Source organism: Anopheles cruzii, chromosome X, assembly GCF_943734635.1.
Source record: "Anopheles cruzii chromosome X, idAnoCruzAS_RS32_06, whole genome shotgun sequence".
Lineage (NCBI taxonomy): Eukaryota > Metazoa > Arthropoda > Insecta > Diptera > Culicidae > Anopheles > Anopheles cruzii.
Window position 1 is genome coordinate 5267683 of NC_069143.1, and position 14657 is coordinate 5282339.

The following is a 14657-nucleotide window of genomic DNA, read 5'->3' on the forward strand; positions in this document are numbered from 1 at the left end:
CGGTGCAAGAGTTGATGAAAGGAGTAAAACGAAAGCTCCGGCAATTCGCATTCCTCAAAACGGAGGATTGAATGATATTTTTTCACATATTCTGTATAAAATGAGCTTTCAAAAGAAACATCACTTGATTTTTTAATAAAATGTTTGGCAGAATTACAAGATTTTTTGTTTGACCAATTTTGGACAGAGACACCCTTTAGTAATCATCCAACTATGCTACTATAAACATATACTCACGAAACTCAATGATTTTCACACACAAATGAAATCACGTAAATTTTAGATATGGTGGTTGGAGGAAATGGGGAACCACAGCTGCTTTGATCTTTATTTCTTGCTTTTGTAAACATGAGTGGCAAATTTTTTAAGTACAAATACTGTTTTACATGGGATCAGGAGATGTTTTGTGTGTGCACTACAGTAAGCGCAAATCACGTAGTGTTTGTATTTATCAAGCCTGAATCTAAGTGCATTCGTTTTCTGTTTCCGACTACCTCATAAGCACGCTATCAATGTACGTTTTATTCTTGTCGGTTTTGGCTTCAACTTTCATCATCTAACTCCACGGGTTGAATCCGAGAAATCAACGCAGTGGATCAATCAACGGAGCGGAACAACGGATCAAATCAATTATCTTTTGAAACTGTTGATTTTCGTGGCTTTGGACTTTAGGGTTGAGATTATTGGTTTTTCAGAATATTTTGGGTAACCGAAAGATGCTAAAAAGATGAATCACACATATGCATGGAACAAGCTAGTGGACTGTAGACCGGCGCGATATTCAAACACAGGATCACGTATTTATTTAAAGAGACGAATGTTAGGCTATTACAGCTCAAAGTCTCTATAATACAAAAGAAAAAAAAACGTATTTATTTAGATACTAAGTGTAAGGCATTCTCGTACTTCAGGTGTACAACAATCGATAGATTAATTAAATGAAATTAACACTACAGTTACAATGAACTTCAAAATAAACCAATCAAGTTAGGGCAAGCTAATCAAGAAGCGGAGTAAGCTAATAAGGCCGCGCTTGAATAAGGCGCGCTGAAGGAAATGCCTCTTCGCGGACAGCTCCTTCGCCCCATCTCTTCCGCAGCACTTTCTTTGAGTTTATCTTTTTCGGCTAGAGAAAACTTTATAGGCTGGTTCGTTATCCGCTATTCTCATAACCTAATCAGCCCAAAGTAGCCTAGATAGTAATAGCCGGCAGCTCTCGGCAATCGAACCCAGGGCCAGCTGCGTGAAAACGACGAACGTTACCATTTGCTATCAACGGGGGCATCGAATGATGCCTACGATCAATCAGTACATGATCCATTTGACAGGAAGTAGCTCCGTCCGCGGACACCAGCGTGGCTTTGTGGATTTCGTGCAAATTTGATGATTCCAATCACCAGGATCGTTGTGGATGCAAAATTGATCAATCTGCAACCATTATCCTTACTCTTTTCGTGTGTACTGTGAAGGCCGGTTTATGGGCAATAAGTCAGCTCCCTACCGACGTTAGCGTAGAAGTCCGGCACAATGATTTTTAGGTTGTATTTGTGGCATCTGTCAAGCGCTTTCCGAAGGATGTCATACACTCTGTCAACTTTCTATAGCCGAACCCACGTTTTTAAAAGTATCTTCCAAAGCGTCTTTTCGATTAAACTTCTGGTTTTGGGACTTTTTTAATTAGGCAAAACCGTCGGGCCCATCCAAATTAAACATTGCAAACATGGCGAAGTGCGTAAAACTTGGGTTCTTTCTTCTTCAATTTCAAGAACTTAGTTCTTTCTTCATCAATTTTGTCTTCGGAAGGGACGCGAACGTTTCGTATACTAGTCTCATAGAATTTACGTGACTGACGTTAGGTGCATAGCCTTTCGTTTGATACCATAGCCAAACTAAAATTGTATGAGACCATGACTAGTTTCGGAATACTTGCCTTACTTACCAGACTTATTAGAATGACAATGACCAACGTTACGAACCAGCTGAAAGTAATAACTGCGGAGACTCGCGCTAGGGTTCTAACAACCAACAGTCGGAGAGAAAGATGCTCAGATTGATATTTGGTCCCGTATGTGTAGCTGTACGCACTGTGCGACGACCAGTGTCGCGTAGCGCGTACGCTTTGCCAAGCTGAGGTGGGCCGGTCATGTCATGAGAATGGCGAACAATGAACCAACCCTCAAAATCTCCTTAGACCTCCGAGATGGACAGAGCGGACGAGGGGACAGATAAAGACCGCTCGATAGTCATAGTTCCAGGATAAGTATCTAAGGCATAATAAGGTCTTGAAATTGATGAAGAAGTGGTAAGTGTTCTTACAAAACCCCAAAATTGTTTTCGAGGATCTGCCACATTGTTACGGTCTGATCATTAGCTGACTTTCCTCTTCGGAACCCTTCCTTAACGGAAAGTTAACAAATATCTAAATAAGATATGTGACAAGTCGTTTTTGTAAAACAAGGGCAAAGATTATGTAGGTGATATTCAACGCCGTTATACCGCCATAGTTACTTCCCCCATAGTTGATTGACACTTTTAAACCTTGATATGGAAACCTGAAATGGTGACCGTTTGGGCATAAGAAAAGTGAAGTGATGTTTTTGCATCACATTTTCGTGATCATCCACTTGAGAGATTTTCTCGGACATGGACAAAGATACTCGAACCAACGTTACGAAGGAGTATGAGAAGACGTTGCGAAAATGACAACTTTGCAACGCTGTCTTTTCCCTGAATTTTCTTTTGCTCACTTCTGGTTGGTAGAGTTTTAGTGTATACCCCTTTCTCGCCTTACGTGTGACGTAATTATTTGGCTTGACTAGTTCGGTTACGGGTGCACACTAGTGTGACGGCCTAGACACTCTGAATTGGTATGCTTTGCGTTAAGATACATTAGCAGCAGGTGCCGTCCTTTATGTTTGATTTTAATTTCTTCTTATTATGCGGCTACATCCCCCGAGCGGTTGTTAAAGAGATAATGTTAATCCTTGTTTCTTTCTGTAACGTTGTACTTTAACGGGTGAGGACATTGGTCCCGAACCAACCACCCTGTCACACCGGTCTCGCGAATCGAACCCATGGCCATCTGCGTGACAACCGGTCCCGGGATTTGAACTGTGTGAGCCAGCTGTGTGATAAGACGTGCGTTACCGACTACTCTATCACCAGGATCAAATTTTCACTTACTATGGATTTATTACTTACATGCGCGGGAGCGATGAACGCATCTTGTCTGGGGCAACTGATTGACTCTAAAACCCGGTGAAACGTTATGCTGCTTACGCTGCCGTATAGTGCTGTCTCAAACTTGTACTTATTTGACGCATCGTAAAACATAAATTTGCTGGTGGCTGGTTTTGTTATTCCCAGATCACTAGGAGGATCAAGGTATCTTAGCTAACGTAGAAGTTTATAGTGTTACTGAAACTACGTAACGGGGGCAAATTATGTTTCCTCCATGATAACGACGAGGACAGAATCATGTTCGAGACGTGCTAAAGTACGTACAAGTTTGCTTTATTCTTTAACTGTCCGTGTATTAAGTGGTTGAATAATTCTTTCGGTTTTACAATGAATGGTATTAGTACAGGGGGGTCAAAAAGCGTTCTCTTTTTCATTTGGTTATAAAACAAAAACGGCTTAATATTTTTCGATCCATGAACATTTATTTGAAAGGCGATTCACCATATTTATGTATAAAATACAATTTTGGTAGCTGAAAATTGGAAAATATGAAAACCTTATTTCCAAAGAGGTAGGTCTTTAACTCAAACGATACGATGAACTAATTTCCACCTCGGTGGCTATGTTAATAAACAGTTAATGCTGTTTTTGGTGTTCAGAAAACCCACACGTCGTGCAAGAGAAGCCAATGCACCCAAAACGAGTGACTGTTTGGGGCAGATTTTGGTCTGGCAGCATCATCGGGCGCCGTACGAATGAACAAAGAAGGAGTCCCCGGCACCGTCGAAGGCGTATGCTACTGAGCAACGTTGGCTGATTGGTTCTTTGGCAAAATTGAATCTGAGAACTTAGCCGACATTTGGTTTCAACAGGACGGTACTACGTGCCATACAGCGACAGCCACAATCAATATTTTGCTTCCCATCTTCGGAAATCAATCAATCAGCAGAAATGGTTTTGTGAATTGACCTCCAAGAAGCGGTGATTTGACACCATTTGATTATTATCTTTGGGCTGCGGTGAAACATAAATGTTATGCGAACGAACCAACAACTATTGACGACCTCAAGACCGAAATTCCAGTTTCCATTGCTGAGATAAGCCCACAGACAGTCAAGAATGTACTCAAAAATAGGTCAATCGTATGGACTACTGCTAAGCCAGCCGTGGTTGACATTTTACCAAAATTGTTTTTCATTAAAAAACTGAAGAATTAACCTTTCAAATAAATGTTCAAGCAAGGAAAAATATTGAGCCGTTTTTTAAAAACCATATGAAAAAAAAAATCCATAAGGACTACTCTGGACCACCCTGTAGTATCTCGAATTCCCATATCAGCGGATAAACCAATTGAATTTAAACGTTTGCACTTTCCAGTGAGACTCGCTTTTACGATGACAATAAACAAGGCGCAGTGACAATTGTTACAAGTATGAGTATAATGATAATGTTTGCGTAAGTATGTGGATTTAACCTAGATTCTCCACAGTCAATTATATAAGGCTGGCTAAAAAGTAATCCATTATTTTTGGGTGAGATTCAAAACATTATTTAAGATACTTCCGAAGGTCCGATTTACGTCAAATATGTACCGTTTTGTTGGAAAATTTGTTGTCTTTGCAAAGGTAGGCTGGTAATGCCTCTTTTGTAAAAGGCTTAGTCGTTATTGACAAAAAACTGGAGTAATCCATTTTCACAACCCTTTTTTGATCTCAGTTTTTCATCACTCAAGAAATTTTGTAATGCGGGAAAAATGTGTCATTCGTTTAGTGCAAAGTCCGGACTATACGGTGGATGCATTAAAACATCCCAAACAAAATCTCGGACTTTCTGGTGAATCCCTAAAGCCGTGCGTAACATTTCGTTGACCTGGTGGAACACAAAACAACTTCCGTTGACCGATTCTGGTCGTTTCTGGTCAATTGCTAGCTTCGAACGGTGCAGTAATTGACAGTAGAGATCTGAATTTGGTTTTTGACCACACGGAAGCCACTCACAATAAACGATTCCATTCAAGTCCCACCATATACCCAGTCGAACCTTCCTAGCCGTTATTTCTGGTTTGGCCACAGGTTAACTTGCTTCACCACGCTTAGACCACGACCGATTTTACACAATATTGTCGTAAGTGACCCATTTCCCATCCCCAGTACCCATCCGTTTAAGAAATGGTTCGATTTCATTCCGTTGGGCCAAAACTGTGCCGATGGCCATCATGTTTTTTTATGTAAATAGGGTAGCGCCCAAACATCGAGCTTCTTTGTGATTACAGCTTTGCGCAAATGACTTAAAACTCTTCGATGATTGATCTTTAGCTCCTGGCCGATGCTCTGATTACTATAATGCCGATCTACTTTGATTATTTCTGTGATTTTATCGACATTTTCAATGACGTGTCTGCCTAGGCTTTAACATCAAAATTGACTGAAACGAGTCAACGAAACCAAAATTTCACCCAGCTAGCTGTTAGAGTATCGGCACCATGAACACCATGCGAAATTTCAGTGGCCTAGCTTGTGTTTTCGCCTTTATCGGACAAAAAATGAAAAATGTACCGAATTTTTTCCGCGTTGACCTCCATTGTTAACACCCTGTAACTCACAAACGAATAGAACAAACAAAGAACAATGAAGCATTTTTTTAAGTGTAAAGTATCAGCTTTAAAACGAGCCTAAATTTGAAACTGTACGATAAATACTTCACAAGATATCGATCACTAAAGGCATCTACCGAAAAAATAATGGATTACTTTTTAGCCAACCTGATATGTGGGCTGCTCACGAGTTGTAAAACCGTCAGATACGTGTATGTATGCACCTGGAGGAAAAATTAAAAATATAATATACCCGGCAGTACTTCAATAAATACTTCAACGTATATATCTGTATGATTTGCTCAGTAAACTTCCATGTTGAATGGATCCAAAAGAAAATACTCACATTGGGCGAAACGCAATTCGCCGGGTCGGTTAATAGAAAATAAAATAACTCTTGTCTTGCCATATAAACAGCCACAGGTTTGGTTTGCTTCACCTCTCCCGAGGAACAAACATAACTCGCATCATGCATACTATGCTTCATATTAGTGCCATCCGATTTCTACCAATGAGTCGCACATAAGACGGTTCTAAAATATTAATAAATAATGATAAATTGGTCCCAAAAATTTGCTCAATGTCGACCATTGCGTGTGCGCGAAATTTAAGTCAAACGCTTTGCGCTAATGTGGCCGCAATAACCATATATTCCTTACATCTGTCTTTCCGAATCTTTTTCTTATTTCCTTGACTTATTGATATTATTTTCTTTTGTTTTTAATTGTTTCGATTGTCTTCTATCCAGTACTCAATTTGGTTTCCGCAAAGGCAAGAGTACTAATGACAACTTAGCGCTCTTTATTTCGGAGATTGAGTTAGCTTACAGTCTCAAAGAGATGATGGCCTCGGTCTTGTTGGACGTACGTACAGGGGGCTTTCGATTCAGTTTCTATCGATAAACTAGGTCAAAAGCGAGAAACGGTGTACCTCAGCTTAAAGATTAATGATTTTTTATTCAATTTGAATACTTTGAAAAACAGGTAATATATTTCAATCACGGTTCCCATGAACTACGAACCAGCTATTTCGGACTACCACAAGAATCCTGCTTGCGTCCTCTTTTGCACAATTTTTATGTGAAGGACATTAGGCAACTGACGACGGTGTTGTTTCAGTCACCAACAGCAACATCGCCGACATCCAACGTCCGTTGCAAACCACCCTCGATAATCTCGTAGAGTGCTCAAGGAACCTAGGTATCGAGTTTGCGCCAACATAAACTGAGACTGAGGTAATCTTCTCCTTTTCCAGCGATACACATAATAATCTATTGAAAGGATTATACAATCCCGAAATCGATCTATTCCTCTACAGGGTGAGAATCCAAATTACCGATTCTTGTAGGTACATAGGGGCTGATTCGGCAGACGGATTAACTGGAAACCCCGCTCGTGATGCAGAAATGCACCAGAAGAATCTACTTTCTCAGAACGGTGAGAGTATACGCTAATACGGTAGCTTTTGCTAGACAAACTAGAATGGTTACAGTATCGCTACCTGAGAATCGCATTGGGCAGTATGATATCAACGCATAAAATGTCCCTTGAAATGATGGTCACAGTGATGTCGCTAAAACTTCGTTTTGAGCAACTTACACCTCGCATCCGTTCCCTTTAGTGATCGATAACTTCGACGCCTTGACAAGGACACGATCTAAATCCAAAAACCTAAAAGTATATAAGGATTTTGTAACCCTTGAAGTTTACCCTAGTACTCTTTCTGCTACTATCATCAGCGTCCCTGAGTCCTACAGTTCATTTTTCAACACCGACACCTACTTCGACACGACTTCGCCAGACGGCGATTGCTGGCATGTTAACGAAAAAGTTAAAAAGCTTAGTAAAAAAACAGCAATTGAAACTTGTTCTAAACTGGAACAGTCTACTCAACTTACTTCACAGAGTTGGATGTTATTGTTCACGCGCTAGTGTTAATCAGCGTCGCCCCCGTTGATAGAGCAGTCGGTAACACTCGTTGTTGTCACGCAGCCGGCCTTGGTTTCGATTCCCGATATCGGCGTGGCAGGGGGGTTGGCACGTGACCAACAACCTTGCCCGTAAAAACAAACCGTTACAGAAAGCAACAGAGATTAACATTGTCTCTGGTGTAGGCTAAGACCGCTCAGCGGTTGTTGTCTAATAAGAAGAAGAAGAGAAGATCTTATAGAGATTTCTCACTATCCGCGAGATACAGAGCAGTGTTGGTCTGTATTCTAAGCTATTTGTCTCATGCACGACTTGGTTGCACATCGTTTGTCACGCTTGAAGAAACATGTTAGGTGTTACGCGCCAGAGGTTTGTGGTGTCCTGACGTAACAAAATGCTAGTTTACGAAAGAAAAAAACTATGAGAAGGGTATTAAGAGTACGCCTTAACTTTCACCAACTCCATGGCGGTAAGCTGACTGCTATTTGATACACTCATGGTAGGATTAAAAATAAGCGCTTACACCGAAACCCGAACGATGCTCTTTAAATTGTAATATAACCGTGAGCAAAGCAACGAGTCCCGATGGCTTGGTTGGTTCCGCTTGACGCATGTTTTTGGTAAGAACAGTGACTAAATATGTGAAAAAATATTTCCAAATCTGTACGAGATATGATGAGCTAACGGGGACACTTCGAATGATGGACGAAAACATCGTCTAGCAATCATGCACACCTAGTCCAAAGGTTCAACGCACCACCATACAAGTTAAGAGACGCAGTGGATTAAGTATACGTTCCAGATCGGTACCCCTCAGTAGCGGCAACCTGATAACCGAACCATTAGCTTGCCAGCTCACATTTCCTTCGGAAAACTCGTTGGCTACAAAGAACAGCGAATAAGTATTACAAGTAATGAACGTAACGAATGTATAATGGCGGATTAGAAACGCTAAAACGCTTGTGTCAGGTTTAAAATCAGATTGAATTTAAACGGAAGTGAGCTTTTTATGTTTGGAGCACTTGTTTTACTATCAGGTAACTTTCGGCAGAAACCACCTGTGTTAATACTATCTACCAGCTTCGAGTTTCGATTCTATCTACCAGCTGATAATCTTAAGGCTTGTCTTTAAACATCACTTGTATGGTAAAACGCGCAGAACTTGACGTGACAACGAACATGCGTGTACAATGGCTTAACTATGAATCCGCCGTGCATTTTGGTCAACAATTAATGGAAGTTGGATTTTTAAAATTTCTGTAATTTCACATCGTCTCCCAATGAATTAATTCAGAGCGATTTTTAAAATAGCATACAAAATTAATAAATGATTAGTGAGGGGGCTGTATAAGTAGAAAAAAACAAGCGGCGTCTATGCTATTAATTCTAACATCCTAAGTAAAACACCTGGTACCGACATTACTTACAAATCCATTTATATTGTAAACAATAAAGTAATAAAGTTTAAAATAATAAATAATAAAGAATAAATAATAAACTTTATATTGTGAAAATTATCCAACACAGTTGAATTGTCAAGATGTATGTTGTGTACGAAAATGCCCATGAATGAAACAGGGTTTGAGTAGCGTAATAACCTACAGGAAACAAATAAGGATGGCTCGAAAGATTCAATGTCCTACATAATTCTCTCATTCTTACTTAACTCGCACCGACTGTGTTTGCACTGTCTGTAGAATGTCCAAATTGTGAATATCAATCGCTTGAATCTCTCATTTATTTATTCTCTCCTGCGTGAACTCGACTGTTCTCTTTGTGTTACTTCTGTGAAGCAATAACTTGAGAGGACATCAGGCTAAGTGGAATGAAACTTTCGAAGCAATGGACTACGGTAGCTAGAACTGCATATTCACACGCTAGCAGCAATCGAAAGCACGAAATCTGTTGTGTTTTTACCTATGTCATTCCTTCATTACTACTTCGTCTTGGTACTTTCGATGCAGTGCAAGAATCTCTACACACATGTCACACATCTTTCGCCATGAAGGCGTACACCGTTTATAGAAAATCTTTTGTTTAGCTATGGCTAGGAGAGAGAGGCGGCATGGTAGATGGTAGGCACCGTCTGAGATGGCAAAATTACATCGACGTCGATGTGCAAGCGGCCGAAATAGTAATACATTAATGGACCAAAAGCGAGCGATCGCGAGCGTTGGAGGGATGCTCCACTGCACGGTCGTTTCGATGCCAGATAAGAAGTCGTTTAAGTCATTTAAGATAATGTCCTTTAAGCAAATCGGCTCAGCGTAAGATTTCGGGTGAGAGTGCTCCCAATGCTCACAATGCAGTAGCACAGTTTGATTTGTATCGGCACAACCGCTAGAATTTCAGTGTCTGTGAATGACCGAATCAGTACCTGCGACAGAACATCAAGCTAACATCTGATCGCAGCGTAAGTAACAGTAGCTCGAAATCAGTGGCAACTCGGACAGAGTGGAAACCGACTGTGAATGTTTAATTGACTACTCAGAACTTTTACCAGCAAACGAACACAGTGTCACGTCACACTGTTGGCAGCTAGGCGGTGGGCGTTTCTGGCGCAGAGGAAAGATTGTTGTCGGAAGTCGAGAGCGGCCGGGACAATCCAATACACGCTGTTCCGAGTGGTATACCCTTCAGAATACTTACCGCCTGGTCCAAGCTGGCGCTTTGCAGACTGTGCCCGTTGACGGATACGAGTCGATCGCCGGGAAAGATGAAGTTGGTTGCCTCGGCCGAACCACCCGGAATAAGGCCACGTACTACGATCACCGTGCCGTCAGTGTCGAGCGGGTCCTGGTAGTCGAGAATGGAGAACCCGAACCCACGCTCGGTTTTTTCGATGTCACAGTACAGTACGTCGCTAGTCCAAAGCGCCAGCCCGGACACCTGTTCCATCGACTTCGATCGCTGCTGGTCGGTAAGGGTTGCTGTGCTAGAGGTGTAGAGCGAGCTCTCGGACTGTGCCTTCGTGAGGATGCCCTGAATGTACTGGAGGCTCTGAAGCCCACCGGCCAACAGGCTCCGTGCCTCAAATGCCTCCGCGTTGCGCGACGTATTGATGACCGTCGGTGGTGAACTGCCGCGCGCGCAAATCACCCGAACCTGCGCCGGCAGCTCCTTCAAGATCTTGACCACCTCGATGTGCCGTAGACCCTGCAGCCGGTGCTCGTTCACCTGCAACAGTTCGTCGCCCGGCTTGAGTGAACCGTTGCGCCCGACCGGCCCATCCTCCAGTATCGAGCGGATGTAGTGATGGGGCCGCAGCTCCACGCCGCACTCCACCTCAACCGTTCCCTCAAGACTGATGCCGAGACCGGCCAGCTTACGAATGTCAGCCATCACGATCTGACTGTGTGGGATTTCACGAGTCCACCGCTCCAGCACCACCAGGTCGTCATCGGTGTCATCACCACTGGTCATCCTGCGGTTTGCCGCTCTCGTCGTCGTCGGCGTACCACAGCTACCGCTACTGTCCCCATTCGTTGGAGGTGGTTGGAGTGGAGACTGTGCGACAGGACCAACGTGCGTCAATGTACTCGATGGTGTCACTACCACCACACCATTTTGAAGCAGTGCCTCTCGCCCCCCCTCAGTGTCTGGGCTGGGATACTCCTCGCCGTTTAGCCGTGACTTACTGTCATTGCCGCCACCGTTAACGCCGCCGCTCCCGCCGAACGACAATTCACTACCGTTTTCGAGCACAAACACACTGGAGTCAAAGGTCGAGCCCGATTCCAGCTCGGGTTCGACGCCGCACTCCGTCACTACCGAGTCGGCGTCGGAGCGAGCGGGACAGATGGAGAGAGTCGTCACCGAAGGGGACTGCATGATCGAGCAGCGTAACGAGGTGCACTGTGACAGGTAATGCGAAAGTGAGTGCTGCGAATGGGACAGCTCCGTGATGTGGGCGACGGTGGACTCTGTGGCCTGGTCGTTACCACCGTCACCGTCGTCAGCGTCACCGCCGTTTAGTATGCAGCCGCGTTCGACCATCGGTTGACAGGATACCGGAGGCAGGATGATTTTGTTCCGCTCCGTGGCGAGACACGGTTTCGACGAGGGGTCGATAAGCGCCACTTGCAGATGCTCATACTTACGGCCGCGCAAAAACCGCTCCAGCATAAGCCGAACGATGATGCCAGTGTTACGCAGCAGCTCCACCGCCTGATGATTGGTGACCCCGGCCAACGAGCGTCCGTCTACCGCCACGATCCGGTCGTTAATTGCTATCCTCCCGCTCACTTCCGCAGCGCTACCCTCGATGATACTCTTCACGAAGATACCGGACAGGTCTTCCTCCTCGCATACGTACCCTGCCACCGTGATACCAAGCCCGTATACGTTCTTGTGCAGCTCCACCTCGTATGTCTCCGTTTCCGGTGACTCGGGGGACATTTTCGTTTCCCCTAGTCCTTCGTCGGTGCATTCGTGCTGTAATTCTTTATTGACACTGCCAGCCGACACTCCCGGCAAAGTCCCGGCTGCGCTGCCACCGCAACATTCCAACATTTCGGCCGCTGCGCTGCGCATCGACTGGCTCAAAACCGACTTCGACTCGCCACCTCCTCCAGCACCGTCATGGATGTTAGTCGAAGACTGATGATGTGCCACTACTCCGTTGCCTGCTGACACCAGCGATGCGGTTCTTCCGTTTCGCACTAACGCCACCGTCTCGAGGCAACTGGCGGCTTCGAACGCTCTGTGGTTAACTGCTACGACTTCAATGTGCGTTGGGCAGATAGCAGTAGTACGGTTGTCGAGGGCAAAGGCAGACCCAATGGAAGCGGAGGACTGCAGGAACACCCCGGGTGTGTAACCGGCCGTCTGAAGTAGTGTCCGGTCCAGCTCGTCGGGGTCGGTTAGCATCTTGGTCGGGATGATCGGCGCGTGGCTGGCGAGTGCCTTATAGTCCGGCGAGGTCGGCTCTACCGGCCGCGCCACGATCAGTCGCACTTGTTGGCCGGACTGGCGCAGCACGGTGGCCACCTGCTCCGAGTTAAAGCCCCGCAAATTGACTTCTCCGATCTGCAGCACATGGTCACCGCTCTGTAAACGGCCATCCCGCTCTGCCACCGAGCCCGGTATGAGAGCCTTGATCACTACGCCCGTGCTGCGGCCGCCGACCAGCATGAAACCAAGTCCGTTACCATCGTTGATCAAATCGATTATCTCAACCTGAGACCACTCAGTGCTTAGCACCATCGCTTAGCACAGAATGCAACTACGCTTAGTGACTCTTCGTTTCGGGGGCTGAGTGACTAGTCGATGGTTGGTCCAGTCTTACTATTCGATAGCTGGCTGCGTTTCAGATGAATTGTACTTTCAGCCTGCACCAGCTGCTGACACCATTCGAGGAACATCGTAGGAATGGTGATAATCGCAAACCTGGTCAGCAGACACCGTCACTGGTTAGTATATCTCAAACACACAGACACCGCATTATTCCGCAAATTATCCCTAATACAACACAGTCATCTCGATTGCGATCGTGAACGAGAATTGTACAGAACGGCGATGCTGCTGTTGGATAACCATGAATTTGCCACATTCGTTTACTATCTTGTTATCTATCTCGGTAAACCTCCAGCAATGAAAATATTTTCTTTACAATACTGCTGAAGTAGGTTGCATAATGCTATGATCCTCGGTATCATTTAACAAGCAGGAGAAGCAGTCTACTATGTACAGGGTCTTTGATTAATTCTGACTTATGTTAAAGTTGAATAAAAAAATACTGTGCAATACATAGTATGAAATGTCCCATTCGATCACCGTGTCCGACACGGACACGCACGAATCCGACTGATCCAATGGTCGTTCGCCTAATTTCAGTTGAATCTGAGTGACGGATAAAGGTTATGTTTGCCGGTTTATCGTCATAAAGCCGTTATTTCAAGAGGTGAATGGTGCAACCTATGATTTCAAGAGCGATAAATTCGTGCGACTTCAACGATAAATTTAAAAAAAATACAAACAAGGAGATAAATGTTGTAGACTTGCACCGATTGCTTAGTAGTACAACTAGCCATGATCGATGGTTTGGTAACTGTAAATAAACAATATATGTTGCCTACAGAGAGTCATTCTTTCAGTGCCAATGTGAAGCGATCCTAGACCAAACATAAGTAACATAATTGTTCGTCGTGGAATAGTGTCGAATTTTTGTTTGTTTGATCAAAAGTTTGAAAATAGCTCCTTCTTCGTTAACATTGTTGCATTGTTTCTAAGTTTATTTCAAAATTGAAAACAAAATTCAGCCTGCTACCACATCCTTAGCATCTTAACGTAATCACTACGCTTTTGCTTAGAGATGACACAACTAATATTTATAAAGTCTGGTTGTAAAAAATATTTGGACGGTACGCAACCAATCAGGACGTAAAACGACCGGATGTTCTGATTGAACGTGTAATAACTTTCAAAGCATATACCATGGCGCAACAGTTTGAAACGAATCTTCTACCTCCTACAATCCAAATCTGATCTCTAACGTCAAACGTATGCAATGAATGCCGGAAGGTAATGGCAATCTTACATGAATCCTACATTAGCAATATGATGAATTTTCCAACCGACTAACGGCATATTACCGTGGCTAGGCTATGGTACAAAATGGCCTGTATACCATAAAATTAGATTACAAGATACACAAATCGTCAGCGACTTTACTAAGCCAACAACCGAACAAAATCCAACAACTGTTGGACGGTCTGCCCATTTTCACGGACATCTTACAATTTATTGACAGCTATCAAGCCAACAAGTGTACCGCACAAATCTACGGTGTGCACATTTCTATAAATATTGCTTCCGTACGATCCTGCGTTCGTCGATCGCTATCAGAGAAGACGTGCTATAAAAATAAGCGAGCCCATGACATTTGTAGGTTTCCTTGACAGTTATTTAGTAGCAAACTATGTTTCCTACCTGCTTTGTTGAATGTTTGTGCCGCA

At 43.8% G+C, this 14657-nt stretch overlaps 1 protein-coding gene across 1 annotated transcript; it reads right to left on the reverse strand.

Annotated features, from left to right (window-relative positions):
- Positions 1-10239: 10239 nt before the first annotated feature.
- On the reverse strand, positions 10240-12906 carry LOC128277952 (patj homolog). The gene is made up of 2 exons (XM_053016569.1): positions 11362-12906; positions 10240-11208 (listed from the first exon to the last, which is right to left on the reverse strand). The coding sequence occupies exons 1-2, from the start codon at positions 12904-12906 to the stop codon at positions 10240-10242; spliced, it is 2514 nt and encodes an 837-aa protein (XP_052872529.1).
- Between the last annotated feature and the right edge of the window lie 1751 nt (positions 12907-14657).

Coding starts and splice junctions, on each gene's coding strand:
- LOC128277952 (XM_053016569.1), bottom strand. CDS start 12,906: ATGGTGCTAAGCACTGAGTGGTCTCAGGTTGAGATAATCGATTTGATC. Junction 11,209..11,361: donor CGTTCGGCGGGAGCGGCGGC/GTTAACGGTGGC, acceptor CCTGTCGCACAG/TCTCCACTCCAACCACCTCC.